Here is a 16,620-nt window from a genome sequence, read left to right on the forward strand (position 1 = left end):
AATCCAGAATGTGGGTGTTGCATGAATGAATCATCCATAAACAGTTGCCCATAAGGCTTTGTTTTTTAAAAACTCTTGTACAACATACTAGAACATAAAAAACGTGTTGAAACATCCACCGAAAAGTGGCTGCCAACTCTCTGTTTTCCAAGAGCGTTTGCTGTGAAAACGCTTTTCATTCACATTTGTTGGATAGAGGGTTTCTGTAAAATCCTCGAATGCAACTGCAGTGATATTCCTGGCAAATTCAATTTATGGTTTGTCTGAAAATATACACTACTTTAAATAATTTACAATGTTTACTATGCAGTGGCCTGGTGCCTTGTTAACCAGTGTTCTGATGCGTTGTTAAAACATCAGTTAAACATGGCCGATGCTAAGCAGACATCTTTTAAGAAACCAACTGCTGACTCGGGTTTAGGGCACTGCCAGATGCTGTTCTAGAAATCACTTTGATTTGTAATTGATTTAGTGTAACATGAAAGTGGTCAGCTTCAAGCTTTTGTTGTTGACTGTGCTCCTAGTGCACAGAACAAGCAAAGGAATGTCCGAAACGGCCCTTGTTACCCTTTACGCTGCTTTTCATTTTAGAAAGACATACAAGTGGCTGTTAGTTTCCATTTGGCCGAGCCTCTACTGCAGAGTATGCTAGTATTACAATAGTTTACTTCATAGGTGCGCTATTCAATTCTGAAGTGAGTTTTTAGCTCTTCTGTCAGTAAGATGACGGGAAAGATGTGTAAATTCACTGTGCACGATTCTGAAAGGAAATCCTAAATCTGCGGGTATACAATTTCTGTTATCCACGGGTGTAGATTCACGACTTTAACATATTACCTAAACGGCAGTAGTACGACTAAAAAGATGTGCCAAACGTGAGGTTTTTTTTTTCTTTGTTTTTAGTTGTTTGTTCCTGTTTTCCTAATACTTCAATACGCACACCATTAAAAGGTAACCTGTTTTGTAAAGGTATATTTTTGTCTTTATCTGTTCACCCTCTACGGCAGAGGTCTTCAAACTGGGGGGCCTCAAATGATCCCGGGGCGTACCAGACTCTGGCCAAAAGAAGCATTACACAGATCACAGGGTTTTTGTTTTAGCAGAGGCATGTTATAGCATTTTTAAAAAGGTAACAGTACTTAACTTAACTTTGTGTATCATAATGGGGAACAGTACATATGCATGTAGAAAAGATATCTGAGGAGGAAGAGGCTGGTGGATTCAAAACTGAAGTGTTCTCGGGAAAGAGGTGAGGTCAGTTACCCAGAGAAGAGGTGGGCTTTTACTTCATTGTGTAAACTCTCAAGCTTCTAGTGCTATTTAGTAAGGTGTTCTACCCTACTGTGATATGGGATTGAGCAGGCTTTCTAAGATCCTTGCAAATATTTTAAGTTGGAAGATAATCCGATGAAATAGGAAGGAACCACTGCTACTTTAGCGGACATGGGGAGCTAATAAAACAACACCTCCCATCAGCTGTGGGACAAATTTCCGTGTGGTTGGGCGAGTTCTGAACAGTCATCCTCTAGCGTGGGTCTAGAGAGCAGTGGGAATTGAACTGTTTTTAAGCCGGAGCGTGATCTGACTTCCTGCATTCTTCTGGGCAGAAGCATGGTCAACAAAGTCCCTTATGGTGTCAAGCAAATCTAGGTTTTCGACTAGGGAAGGCTGTAGTTTCATGTGATCTTTGAACTGCTGAGTTGAGAATGTATTATCATGTTCCACTAGTAGGGCAGGCAAGCAATTACAGGTTGGACACATAAATCGTAGATTTGCAGACTTGCATTACTGTGACTGTTGCAGCCTTCTGCAGAACAAGAATTTAAACTTTCTTTTGTAATTTGAGATTAATTCCAACCTCCCTGACCATAATTCTGTAATTGTGGAAATTATTTGGACTGATTATTATAAATAATAGTTAGATTGCCCTTATATTTTCAAGGCCAGTTTAAGTTCGGAGTGGGATGTTATATTTGACCACCATAATCACTTGGAGTGAGGTTTGAGTTTATAGACTGCAAGGAATGTTTTGGGGACTTTTTACTGAATTTACTTAGGGGAAATCAGTATTTTATAGCTTTGAGAAATGTTAATATTTGGACAGACCAGCAGGACCCCGACGAAATTTCCTGGTTCGGTGGCATGTGTAGCTGCAGATACACATGTTGTGCATAGTCCGCTGTCTGGTGTTGGGTCGGAGTGTTACAAGTTGTTTTTCTTCGAAGAAGTCTTTTCGAGTCACGAGACCGAGGGACTCCTCCCACTTCGGTTCCATTGCGCATGGGCGTCGACTCCATCTTAGATTGTTTTTTTTCCGCCATCGGGTTCGGACGTGTTCCTTTTCGCTCCGTGTTTCGGGTCGGAAAGTTAGTCAGAATCAACGGAAAATTCGTCGGTATTGTTTCGTTCGGTATCGGGATAGTTAGGGCAAATCGACACAGAGCCTTCAAGAGCTCCGGTAACCCTTCGGGGTATTTTCGATCCCCCGTCGGGGCCTGGTCGGCCCGACCGCGTGCAACATCGAGACTGATGGAACGGACCCCGTTCCGATTCCGTCCTAAATGCCACAGTAAATATCCTTATACAGACCAACATTTGGTCTGTAACTTGTGCCTGTCCCCCGAGCACAAGGAAGAGTCGTGTGAGGCCTGTCGCGTGTTTCGGTCGAGAAAAACGCTCAGGGACCGAAGAGCCAGGAGGTTGCAGATGGCTTCCACGCCGACAGGACAACAAGGGTTCGAGGAGGAGGAAGAAGAAGAAACTTTCTCCATCCGCGAATCGGATTCTGAAGAATTCGACATCGACGAGCAACCAACCGTGAGTAAGACATCGAAAGAAAGATCACACGAGAAAACAGACAAAGCCCAGGGGACGCCACTGCCAACAGGCCATGGCATAACCCATAAAGTAGGTGACCGTCCATCGGCACCGAAAAAGGGCGAGCTGGTGCCGAAGTCATCCGACTCAGGTCGAGACACAGGCACGCAACACTCTCGGGACCGAGAGAGTGGTGCAGAAAAGGCTCGACACCGAGATAGCGGCACCGAAGCTACTCGACACAGAGACAGCGGCACCGAAGCTGCTCGGCACAGAGATAGCGGCACCGAAGATGGCCGGCACCGAGAGGCCAAGACACCGAAAAAGAGAAAGATCTTGTCGGAGCCGAAAACAACTAAAGACACGGTTTCGGTGCCAAAACACCCGGCAACCGAACCAAAAACCAGTTCCTACTCAGAGGAACAATCACTGTCCTCCCAACTAAAAAGACACAGATTTGAGGAGGAATTACAAACTACAGAGGTAAATCACACGCAACAGCGGATCTTTATCCAAAGGGGTACAGGGAAAATCAGCACTCTTCCCCCAATCAGAAGGAAAAGGAAACTTGACTTCCAGCAACAAGACAAGCCACCACAAGCAAAGGTGGTAAAGAGGGCAACTCCACCACCCTCTCCACCACAGTCAACTCATGTATCACCGGCACAGACTCCACCACAATCACCAGCTCATACCACCATGAGCCAGGATGATCAGGCAGCATGGGACCTCTATGATGCTCCAGTATCGGACAATAGTCCGGAGTCGTACCCAACTAAACCCTCACCACCTGAGGACAGTACAGCACATGCACAGGTGGTAGCTAGGGCAGCCAAATTTCATAATGTATCTCTACATTCAGAGCCTATTGAGGATGACTTCCTCTTTAACACCCTGTCCTCCATCCACAGCCATTATCAAAGCCTTCCCATGCTCCCGGGAATGCTAAGGCACGCTAAACAGATTTTCAAGGAGCCTGTTAAAAGCAGAGCAATAACTCCAAGGGTGGAGAAAAAATACAAGGCACCGCCCACAGACCCTGCTTTTATTACATCACAACTGACACCAGATTCAGTAGTCGTAGGAGCAGCTCGTAAAAGAGCCAACTCGCAGACATCAGGCGACGCACCACCTCCGGACAAGGAGAGCCGCAAGTTTGATGCAGCTGGGAAAAGGGTTGCAGCACAAGCTGCAAATCAGTGACGCATCGCCAACTCGCAAGCACTCCTAGCGCGATACGACAGGGCCCATTGGGACGAGATGCAACATCTCAGCGAGCACCTCCCCAAAGAATTCCAGAAACGAGCGAAACAAGTGGTTGAAGAGGGGCAAAATATCTCCAACAACCAAATACGTTCTTCTATGGATGCAGCAGATACAGCTGCAAGAACAATAAATACTGCTGTGACAATAAGGAGGCACGCATGGCTGCGCACATCTGGCTTCAAACCTGAGATACAACAGGCAGTGCTCAATATGCCGTTCAATGAACAGCAATTGTTTGGCCCAGAAGTGGACACTGCAATTGAAAAATTAAAGAAGGACACTGACACAGCCAAAGCCATGGGCGCACTCTATTCCCCGCAGGGCAGAGGCACATTTGGCACATTTCGCAAAACAACTTTCAGAGGAGGGTTTCGAGGTCAAGCCACAGAAGCCAGCACCTCACAAACAAGACCACCTACCTACCAGGGACAATATCAAAGGGGTGGCTTGCGAGGCCAATACAGAGGGGGCCAATTCCCAAGAAACCGGGGAAAGTTTCAGGGTCCCAAAACCCCTCAAAATAAACAGTGACTCACAAGTCACACAACCCCTTCACACAACACCAGTGGGGGGAAGACTAAGCCAGTTCCACAAATCATGGGAGGAAATAACAACAGACACTTGGGTCTTAGCAATTATCCAACATGGTTATTGCATAGAATTTCTCCAACTCCCTCCAAACGTCCCACCGAAAACACACAATATGTCAAAACAGCATATAGACCTTCTAGGACTAGAAGTTCAAGCATTACTGCAAAAAGACGCAATAGAATTAGTACCAAAAACACAAAAGAACACAGGAGTTTACTCACTGTACTTTCTAATACCGAAAAGGACCAATATTAGATCTCAGAACACTAAACACCTACATCAAATCAGACCACTTTCACATGGTCACGTTACAAGACGTAATACCACTACTGAAACAGCAAGACTACATGACAACGTTAGATCTAAAAGACGCGTATTTCCATATACCGATACATCCCTCGCACCGGAAATACCTAAGGTTCGTATTCAAAGGAATACATTACCAATTCAAAGTGTTGCCATTCGGAATAACAACAGCACCAAGAGTCTTTACAAAATGTCTAGCAGTAGTAGCTGCACACATCAGGAGGCAGCAAATACACGTGTTCCCGTACCTAGACGATTGGTTAATCAAAACCAACTCGCTAACAAAGTGTTCACACCACACAGATTATGTTATACAAACCCTTTACAAACTGAGTTTCTCCATCAACTATGCAAAGTCACACCTTTTGCCGTGTCAAACACAGCAATACTTAGGAGCGACAATCAACACAACAAAAGGGATCCACAAAGGGTTCAACATTTTCACAAGGTGATACAAGCTATGTATCCAACACCAAAGATACACGCAAAGATGGTATTAAAACTCATAGGCATGATGTCCTCATGCATAGCCATTGTCCCAAACGCAAGATTGCACATGCGGCCCTTACAACAGTGCCTAGCATCACAATGGTCACATGCACAGGGTCAACTTCTAGATCTGGTGTTGATAGACCGCCAAACATACATCTCGCTTCTATGGTGGAACAGTACAAATTTAAACAAAGGGCGGCCTTTCCAAGACCCAGTGCCACAATACGTGATAACAACAGATGCTTCCATGACAGGGTGGGGAGCACAACTCAATCAACACAGCATCCAAGGACAATGGGACGTACATCAAAGAAAGTTTCATATAAATCACCTAGAATTGTTAGCAGTATTTCTAGCCTTGAAAGCATTCCAACCAATGATAACCCACAAATACATTCTTGTCAAAACAGACAACATGACGACAATGTATTATTTAAACAAACAGGGGGGAACACACTCGACACAGTTGTGTCTCCTAACACAAAAAATATGGCATTGGGCAATTCACAACCACATTCGCCTAATAGCACAGTTTATTCCAGGGATCCAGAACCAGCTAGCAGACAATCTCTCTCGGGATCACCAACAGGTCCACGAATGGGAAATTCACCCCCAAATCCTGAACACTTACTTGCAAATTTGGGGAACACCTCAAATAGATCTATTTGCAACAAAAGAAAACGCAAAATGCCAAAACTTCGCATCCAGGTACCCACACCGGCAATCTCAAGGCAATGCTCTATGGATGAATTGGTCAGGGATATTTGCGTACGCTTTTCCCCCTCTCCTTCCATATCTAGTAAACAGATTGAGTCAAAACAAACTCAAACTCATACTAATAGCACCAACATGGGCAAGACAACCTTGGTATACCACACTACTAGACCTGTCAGTAGTACCTCATGTCAAACTACCCAACAGGCCAGATCTGTTAACACAACACAAACAACAGATCAGGCATCCAAACCCAGCATTGCTGAATCTAGCAATTTGGCTCCTGAAATCCTAGAATTTGGACACTTGAACCTCACACAAGAGTGTATGGAGGTCATAAAACAAGCTAGAAGACCATCCACTAGACACTGCTATGCAAGTAAATGGAAAAGATTTGTTTGTTACTGCCATAATAATCAAGTCCAACCATTGCATGCATCTCCAAAAGATGTAGTAGGATATTTACTACATTTACAAAAATCAAATCTAGCTTTCTCTTCCATAAAAATACATCTCGCAGCAATATCTGCTTACCTGCAGATTACTCATTCAACTTCCCTATTTAGAATACCTGTCATTAAAGCGTTTATGGAGGGCCTAAAGAGAATTATACCACCAAGGACACCACCTGTTCCTTCATGGAACCTCAACATTGTCTTGACAAGGCTCATGGGTCCACCTGTCGAACCCATGCATTCTTGTGAAATGCAATACTTAACGTGGAAAGTAGCATTTCTCATTGCCATCACATCTCTAAGAAGAGTAAGTGAAATACAGGCGTTTACCATACAAGAACCATTTATTCAAATACACAAAAATAAGGTCGTTCTAAGAACAAATCCAAAATTCTTACCAAAGGTTATCTCACCGTTCCACTTAAACCAAACAGTGGAATTACCAGTGTTCTTCCCACAGCCAGATTCAATAGCTGAAAGAGCACTACATACATTAGACATCAAGAGAGCGCTAATGTACAACATTGACAGGACAAAAGAAATTAGGAAGACAAAACAACTATTTATTGCCTTCCAAAAACCTCATACAGGAAATCCAATTTCAAAACAAGGTATCGCCAGATGGATAGTAAAGTGCATCCAAACCTGCTATCTTAAAGCAAAGAGAGAACTGCCTATTACACCAAAGGCACACTCAACCAGAAAGAAAGGTGCTACTATGGCCTTTCTAGGAAATATTCCAATGACCGAAATATGTAAGGCAGCAACATGGTCTACGCCTCATACATTTACTAAACACTACTGTGTAGATGTGTTATCTGCACAACAGGCCACAGTAGGTCAAGCCGTACTAAGAACTTTATTTCAAACTACTTCCACTCCTACAGGCTGAACCACCGCTTTTGGGGAGATAACTTCTTACTAGTCTATGCACAGAATGTGTATCTGCAGCTACACATGCCACCGAACGGAAAATGTCACTTACCCAGTGTACATCTGTTCGTGGCATTAGTCGCTGCAGATTCACATGCGCCCACCCTCCTCCCCGGGAGCCTGTAGCCGTTTAGAAGTAGATCTTGAACATTTGTACATTTGTAAATATATTACATTAAACCTTCATTTTGTACATACGTATTTATTCCATTGCATGGGCACTATTATTAGCATACACAACTCCTACCTCACCCTCTGCGGGGAAAACAATCTAAGATGGAGTCGACGCCCATGCGCAATGGAACCGAAGTGGGAGGAGTCCCTCGGTCTCGTGACTCGAAAAGACTTCTTCGAAGAAAAACAATTTGTAACACTCCGACCCAACACCAGATGGCGGACTATGCACAGCATGTGAATCTGCAGCGACTAATGCCACAAACAGATGTACACTGGGTAAGTGACATTTTCCTTTCATGTGACATTCCTAAAAGGTAAGTGTTAAACATTGAATAACTAACCCCTCCCCCAATAGCATAGTCTTCTTTTTGAATGGGTGCCCATCACAGAGAACTTTGAGCCCAGTGTATCATTCCCATTCACAAACAAGGCATGTACAGTTTGCACACATTTAGGGCTGCACCCACGGAATAAATTTGTTTCTAACTGATCCAAATTACAGCACCAAATATTGGAACATTGGAAAAGGTTATTGTCCTTCTTTATATCTTGGTGGAGGTGCATCCGAGTTCTAAAAATGAAAAATGAATGTGACACATTAGTTGTTGTATCCCTGCCAGAGTTTACTGGGTATTGTTAAAAAACTGGAATTAATAGAAGTGCAAAGGAAATGATTTAGCTGGGCAGTTTTATAAATGGAAAAGAAATGGCTACTGATGAACAGAGCAGTGTTGGGAAGGAGGTCAAGGCATCTAGCCTGTTTGGAGAAGAGGCATAGACAAGGAAATGCTTACTTAACCAGACTGGAATAAAGGTTCTAGAGGTCTGGGCTTGCGTGACCAGCAAGGCATGATTGCCTGCTCTAATAAAATAATTCACTGTGGTCCATTCTTTTAAATCCGCATTGAGAGATTACCTTTTAGTATGGTGCGGAACAGGAGGGTACAGAGTGCTGTCTCCATACAAGGTGAATTCCAATGCTTTTGGGAATTTAAGGGAGACTTCATCTTTACAGAGCAAGACATACTCAAATACATACATCAATGTCATTGGTGCCTGTTTCCACCTTATATGAAAGCAGCCACCAGGCCATTGACAGCATTTGAGGCAGTATGACAGTTCCACAGGACTGATCTCAGATATACAAAAAATGCATCACAGGAGCACACTAGCAGTCGTGTGGGGCTGTCAGGATAGCTAGTCATTCTCTGCATATCAGGTCATTGTGTAAAATGCTGAAGTGGATTTCAGAGATATTATCCCACAAACCTCCAGACACATCCCATACAGGAACTCAGCCTATAAAATATTTTTTCTGTAGTACCGCCCATATCAGTGGATATATAAATCTTTCCTGCAGCCTCTTGATATATGTTGAAGATACGCCACTATGGTGAACTCCTTTGCACATATCTGGTGATAACGTCTAAATATCCAAATGTATATATGTTTGAAAGCATGATGGTGCTACAGTCTCTTATAGCTTATGGCAGTGGGTAAGCTATCTCATGATCTAGTGCGCATAGAGACACATTTTCAGAATATTTACGTCTCACATTTATACTGTTGCATACAGTTGGAACTTTCATGTTTCTATCCATTGAGACTGAGGGCGCTACAGTGACGCAACATATATTTACATCTGAATTATTCTCTAGTACAATTTTTTATTGCTGTTGATATTTAATAGATTCACAGGGAGAATGTGAAATGTACTTCTAGTGCTCTGCTGTATACATCAGTAGTCCCATTAACCTTATCCCATTTTGTTAGTAGCCATTCTGCTTTCAGTGACTTAGTATACCGCAATGTTATTAAGCATAGCGCTCTTGGTAGAAATCTGTCATTCATTCATAAATAAATAAACTATCTTCCCCCTTGACTTAGCTTCCGATTACTCCTCACCCCACTCCATCATTCTACAGCTAGCTCGCTCCCCTCAATCCTGAGTCATCACCGCCATCTATGAAATCTTCTATTAAATTGCGTATCTCACCACAATTAAGTCTTTTCTGCTTCCTACATCCACCACTTAATCTGGACTCATAGTCTAATTAGCTATTTCTTCTGGCATCCACTTAACTACTTTTCGTTGGCCTCTTTTCTTCTTTAACCATAAAATATATTTCCATTAATTCTCTCTAACCTTATGTGCTTGTTCAACTATGTACTTTCCCTGTTGCTTCAAATCTGCTATCTGTTGTCATCATCCTCTTACTTGAAACCTTCTTTTGGCATCTGTACCCCCCATGTAGTTGCATTTTTCTCTGCACTTTCCCGTTCATCATACATAAGACTTAACGGTCTGCATCAATGTTTCTGCATGAAGAACCACTCCACTGAGAAAGTGCTTTTGTTTACCACCAGCAAATACTCCTTGCTAATTTTTGCATTTTCTGGCCTTACTTGTTATAGAACATGGCACCTGGATAACAGTTGTTTTTCTTTTTTGGTTCTAGGACATGTCATTTGGTCCCTTTCTACTCCTTTGCTAATTCAATCCAACCCCTGAACACAAACTTCTCATCAGTTGCCCAACCATCATCTCCTTTTGCACGTTTATTAACAGACAGTGCTTTGTACAAATACCAATAATGTAAAATATTCTTTCTGATTCAATTCTCCCTTCTTTTTTAATGTCCTGATACTTTTCAACAGGACAGGGTGCTCATCTTTTGAGAACTAAACCGGCGTCTCTTCCCAGTTATGTCAGTGACTAACCCTCCTCAGTATTGGTCCTACATGAAGTTTCTATAGAACCAAACTCCTCTCAGATGCTCTAGTATTCAGCATAGTTTATTAACAATGCAGTCTTCTCTCAAGTCTCCCTTCCACTCTGGTTCTTAAAAGTTTCCATCTTTGCTACTCACCTCATTCAAACTTGAGCACAACTTAGCCACCTTCCCCTCTAAGCATCAAACTGACTGATTCACATGCCACTAAATCTTCCTACACAATCGCCTGTTTTTCTGCACCCAGTCTTGCGTCTTTGTATTTTTCAAAAGGTGTCCATATGTATATCTAGCAGCCATCCCAAATCTTAATCCCTGTATCAAATCATGATCACAGAGCACCACTGTGACTAGCAGTTGCAGATCCCTCTCCCTCATTTCACCCTTTCTTTGAAACTTGCTCCCTAGATCCTTGGAAGTGTCCACACCTTCCAAGGCTGCCCTGTGCACACAGCTCAACCCTGCTACTATATGACCTGAAGAGTGACCCATGTATTTAATTGAAATCAGTATTGTCTGAGTGTTCTCTACAGACTTAAAATAATATAAGATGAACTATGTACTTATTGTTGTCTCAGACTGTCAATGTACCTTCCTTCATCTGTTGCCCTATGTCTTCATGTTCTGGATGAACGTCTTATCTTCTGCTACTTGTACCTTATGTATGTACTGTAAGTTTAATAGTTAATACTACATTTTTATATTTAAAAGACTCAAAATGTTCTTGTCTGTTTCCTTATTTCAGTTCCCGTGACCCAACCGCTGTAGTGCGGTGCATGTGTCCCCTTTATGATCGAAATAGGCAGCTCTGGATTGAGCTAGCACCGATGAGCTGCCCCAGGATTAACCATGGAGTTTTATCAGCAGGTGTCTACTGAATACCATTGTTACACAATGTTGTGATGTTATTATATTTGTGCTAGCTGGATTGCTTTTAAATGTTGTAAAGCTGAGATCAAACCCATTTAGGTCCTTTTGGAAATCGCATGTAGTCTCTCTTTCCCATGGCCATGTTTTTTAAATTAAATGTTTACAAAAAATGAAATCTAATTTAATAGCTCAAACTTGTTTGTCACCGCAGTATGTCTTCTCAGGTTAGTGTGGATCTGAAAGTGCTGCTTGTCACGGGGGGGCGGGGCTCCTGTTTTCTTAGAATCAGTGAACATCTTGACGCAGTGCAATATTTATCTTCTTGTATGTCCTTTAAACTCAGAAGCGAGACAGACTAGTAAATTGCTGCATTTAATACAATTTGAGAAGCTTTTGCTGTAATTTTAGATCAAGGGGTGTGCAGAACTCTCTTGTGTTTTCTGAGGATATATTAAACATGATCATGCTTCCAACCCTCTCCAAACTAGGGTGGCATGGCGGGCAAAAAAACAATGGATTAAACCCAGATCTTTGTGACTGGGACGAATGTTTGCATTGTTCAGCATTCCGCGCATCATCTGTTCTTTTTGCTTTTGTCACCTCAAGTATGAAGGGTATGCCCATGTGGGTCCTGTACTCACTGCACCACTGGATTCAAGCTAGCCTTACTGATAAGGGGTGATACTCGAAACCGGTCCCAGGATGCTTGCTTTCGGTCCAAGGAAGGCCTGGCAGTTACGGCTGGACTGTTCCCATGGGGGAAGATGGGTAAAGACTGATATTCATATTGCTGGGTCCAAACTGGGGTGGTGTAGTGGGGAAAAAAAACAATGGATTATACTCCGATCTTTGTGACTGGGTGTGAATGTTTGCATTGTTCAGCATTCCGTCCATTGTCTGTTCTGTTTGCTTTTGTCACCTTAAGTGGGAAGGGTATGCCCAGACATGGGTCCTGTGCTCACTGCACCATTTGGGTTTCAAGCTAGCCTGGCTGATGAGGTGTGATAACACAAAAATGGTCCAAGTATGCTTGTTTCCAGTCCAGGGAGGGCCTGGCCTTGCAGTTTGTTACCATGTGGAACATGGTCAAGACTGATTTGCATATGGCTGGGTTCAATCTGGGGTGGCGTGTGGGTAAAAAAACAAAACAATGGATTCAACATTTGTTGTACTCACAGAGGCAATAATCAGACAGACTCAAAGAATATATCCGAGACCAATTTAGAAAAATTAAATTTCTTCTTATATATGTTTCGAAGAACTTTGTAATCGGGTAAGTAGATTTTCAAGCATAAATACTTTGCAGTTCCAAAAATCAGCATATAGTGCAATTTAACTTATGGGAGGAAAACAAGAAAGCAGTTTTGCAGGTAAGTTCACAGCTTACAAATCCGGTCTCTGGGGTTTTAGGTCAAAACCAGGCAAGGTTCAAATTAGTACCAAAAGTTCACCCACAGGGGCAGCTGGGTGCAAATGTCAAATTCGGAGTCAGGTGCCCAATATTAACTAATGGAGACTGGGGGGTGAGCGAAGATGTGCTGCTCACAGGTGAGTAAAGTGGTGTCATTGGTTGATCTCCTGGGGCTGAGGTAAGTATAAGGGGGGGGCCACAAGGCAGTACCAAACATACACCCTCAGCAGCACAGGAGCAGCCGGGTGCAGAGTGCCAACACAGCATCGGGCGCCAAATTTTAATCAGTGGGGTAGATCAGTTTTGGAAAAAGACTTCAAGCTCATTCCTGGAGGCTGAATGGAGAAAACCCACAGCTGCCCAGGTAAGGTCTGGTGCTAGGGGAGGTAAGGACGCACACAGTTCCAGCTCCCCAAGGTCCAGGGGCATTGAGTGCAGAGGCGTTCTTTGGTATCAGGAACAGCTTCCCAGGCAGGTTGCGGTTAGGGGTAGTTTTCGGTTTGAGACTGCAGGCTTTGAGGCAGAGTCTGGAAAGGTCAGCTGACTGTGGCCTCAGAATCGCTGGGGAACCTTCACAGGACCGGTGGGCCACTTGGATTTGTTCGAAGGGCATCAGGTGCAGAGGTGGGTCCGGAGGCGGTTTCGCTGTTCCTCAGAGCAGAGTTCTTTTCTTTTAAAGTTGGTTTCTTCTTAAACAGGTCTGCTGTTCTCGGGAGATCTTGATCTTTTCCATAGGCAGGCAGTCCTCCCAAAGCTTTGGACGTCGCTGGGCTACAGGACAGGTTGTTTTTTGGCACAGGATTGTCAAGGGCTGCAGACAGGCCTGTAGGGCTGGGGCCAAGTCAGTTGGGGTCCGTAGTCTTCTCTGCTGGTGCATCTCTGTAGTGTCCGGCTCTTCTTAGGTCCTTATGAATCTGAGTTCTAGGGTGCAGGGGTGCCACCTAAATACTGAATTTACTGGCATTACAGGGAGTGCCAGGTGGTATCAAATGTGACACTCACTTTTAGGGTGACTACACCCTTTTTATGACCTCTTCAAGTGGGACGTGGGCATAACCCTAACTCTAGTGGCCTATATTCCTTCCAAACAAGTTGTAGGAATTTAAAAGGTAGTGTCCGCTTCAGCTCGTCCACCTTAGGGATTGGTCTGGCATGAAATGGTCACACCTCCTAATTTGCCTAATTATTCTGCCAGTCCTGCCGCCAAAAAAGTGGGGTCCGGAACTGGGGGTCAGCATTCTGTACCATTTGAAGAGGCCTGGGTCGCATTACAAAGAGGGTAAGGCCTTTTGAAGCTCCCCACCCTGGAATGTCCATCCTGCCTGGATGTGGCGTTAGCAACTCTGCAGAGAACAGGCCTTTGTTCTGAGCCCTCAAGCATTTTGGCTGTCATCTCAGGTGGTCATAAGTCTGTCTAAAGTGGCTGCACTAGTTTTGATCATCAGTGTCCACGGAAGTAGTTGGTAGGTTTTCAGGGGGGCACCTCTAAGGTGACCTCTGAGTGCATCTATTAATAAATCCATCACTGGCTTCAGTGAGAGGTAGAGAGTGAGATAAACTTACCTATCTTCAATGAAGCCATGATGTAACTGGGGAGCTCGTAACTACCAGTGTCTAACACATGTACTTAAAATGGCTTTCCCGTTCACTTACTATGTCTGAAAATCAACAAAGACATAGCAGCAGCATATCTGCTCATGCTGGTATGCCCTCACATGTAATATAATGCACCCTGCCTTTAGGGCTGGAAGGCCTGCTAGAGCAGTGACTTACATATATTGAATGCAGTGTAAAGGGGACAGGGAACACAGGGTGAGTGCCATGTCATATTTTTATTTTAGTTCTACATCAAGATACGCAGCCTTCGAAAGCAGCACTGTGTGCACTTAGTGAGAGGGTCCCTGCGGGTGGCACAATTCCTGCTGCAGCCCTAAGGGGCCTTCCTTTAGTGCCCATGCCCTAGATACCAAGGGTACCTTTTACCAGGGACGGACATTGGTAGCTAAAGATTTGCTAATTGGGAAAATCTACTGTATGGTTTTGGAGGAAAGAGGTCTGGCACTGGGGACCTGTTTGGGACCCAGTGAACTTTCAGTCAAAATTGCACCAAAACCAGGCAAAATGTGTGTGTGTGGGGTGTGTGACTGTGTCAAGAGGCACTTTCCTACACTACCCTTTTAGGTAAATTGCCTGTGTTAGTCCTGCTCACAATAACGTTGGGAGTCAACCTAAAGGCAATTCACAAAGGCGTGAAACATTAAATGTGGTTAAGTGCAGCTACTGTTCCCATATTGCACAAAGTGAGACTGGCCACTTAAAGGTTCTCCCAGAACGTTTTTTGAAGAAATTGGGCCTAATTGCCAACAGTCCATGGAAAAACAAGCATTTGCAATGCAGTAGGTCTTGCATTTTCTTGAGTTAGAGCTATTGGCATTGTAAATTAATAACTGGATTTCTCTTGCCACATAAATTAGTCAACCCTGCCTCATAATTTAGTCTTTTCCTGCCATATAATTCCAGTGGCCCTGCATATAACTTAAGCACTTCCATTTCCTTTCTTCCTGTGCCTGCAGCAAAAAATGAAAATGTTGCTGTTTAGCATCCTAATTCAAATCTGCCATGCTAATTCCAATAGAATACTACTTTCACCACTCCACCATCAGAGTTGCTGGCTGGCTAACACATTTCCCCTAAAAAAAGACACAAGACAGCCACAGAGGAAAAATAAACTAGAAGGGTCATCTAAACATATTGAGTGTTCAAACAGTCATAGTGTAATAAGGATGTTAAATTGGCTTGAATCGTGGTCATAATTGTAATAAGGAGAGATTATTAAAACATAAAAATATCATATAAACCTTCATCAGACATAAACTTTTGGCATTAGACTATAATGCTTAAAACACCATAGAAAAAATATAATTTGTAAGAAACATGGTCATGTAACCATATTGTTAGCCCCTATAGGGCATACCCCATGGAAAAACGGATGAAAGTAATGCAGCGTAACAATATATTTAGCCCCTAGAGGACATATTGCATTACGCATTTTTAAGGCTGGCAGGTCTGTTACAATATTACAAATAAGGCCCATAAAACATAATTTCCCTCAGCTATAGAAACAAAAGTTGGAACCATGCAAGAGATTAAAAAGATTATGAATGGTGGCAGGGTTTATCATTTTAGAGTCCACACTATCATATTGTGGGGACCATCATATGATGTAGACAGAAAGAGCACATTGTGTGGAACGTTTTGTTGGTGGTCCCATTGTCCTAGGACCACCACAGGTTGAGTTACAAGCTAAGATGTTTTGTAAAGGTAATGCCCTGCAAAGCATTCTGGGGTAGGTTTCCATGTGCCACGAAAAGTTTAGTATGTTGATATGACTGCGATGCTTAGAACAGCCCCTATAGGACACCACAATAAAAATTGTATTTGTAAGAAACATCAAGTCAAGTAACTATATAGTTAATCCCTAGAGGGAATAACCACATAAAAAGAAAATGTCATTAAATAATGCAATATAACCATATATTTAGCCCCTCAAGGGCATAGTACATTACACATTTTGAGGGACAGCAGGCCTTTAGCAATGGTATTACAAACAAGGCCCTTAAAATCAACTACTCTCAGCTGCAAAACAAAAGTTCCAGCCATGGCAGCACTTAACCCCTCACACCATTCAGTGTTTTTTTAAAATCATTTTGGGGTCCCCACTAACATTTTGTGGGGATACATAGATGACATAGAAAGAAAGAGCACTTAGTGGTGAACGTTTTCGTCATGGTCCCTTTGTCCTAGGACCACTACAGGCTGAGTTATGGGCAAAAATGGTTTGTAAAAGTAAGGCCCT

At 43.2% G+C, this 16,620-nt stretch overlaps 1 protein-coding gene across 1 annotated transcript in view; it reads left to right on the top strand.

Moving 5' to 3' along the window:
* The window catches only part of GAN (gigaxonin), a 241,000-nt gene that overhangs the window by 107,919 nt on the left and 116,461 nt on the right, over window positions 1-16,620 (top strand). The window contains exon 5 of the mRNA XM_069216942.1: window positions 11,229-11,350. Coding sequence (XP_069073043.1) covers window positions 11,229-11,350 — 122 coding nt within the window. The remainder of the gene's footprint in view (window positions 1-11,228; window positions 11,351-16,620) is intronic.

Source organism: Pleurodeles waltl, chromosome 12 (genome assembly GCF_031143425.1).
Source record: "Pleurodeles waltl isolate 20211129_DDA chromosome 12, aPleWal1.hap1.20221129, whole genome shotgun sequence".
Classification (NCBI taxonomy): Eukaryota; Metazoa; Chordata; class Amphibia; order Caudata; family Salamandridae; genus Pleurodeles; species Pleurodeles waltl.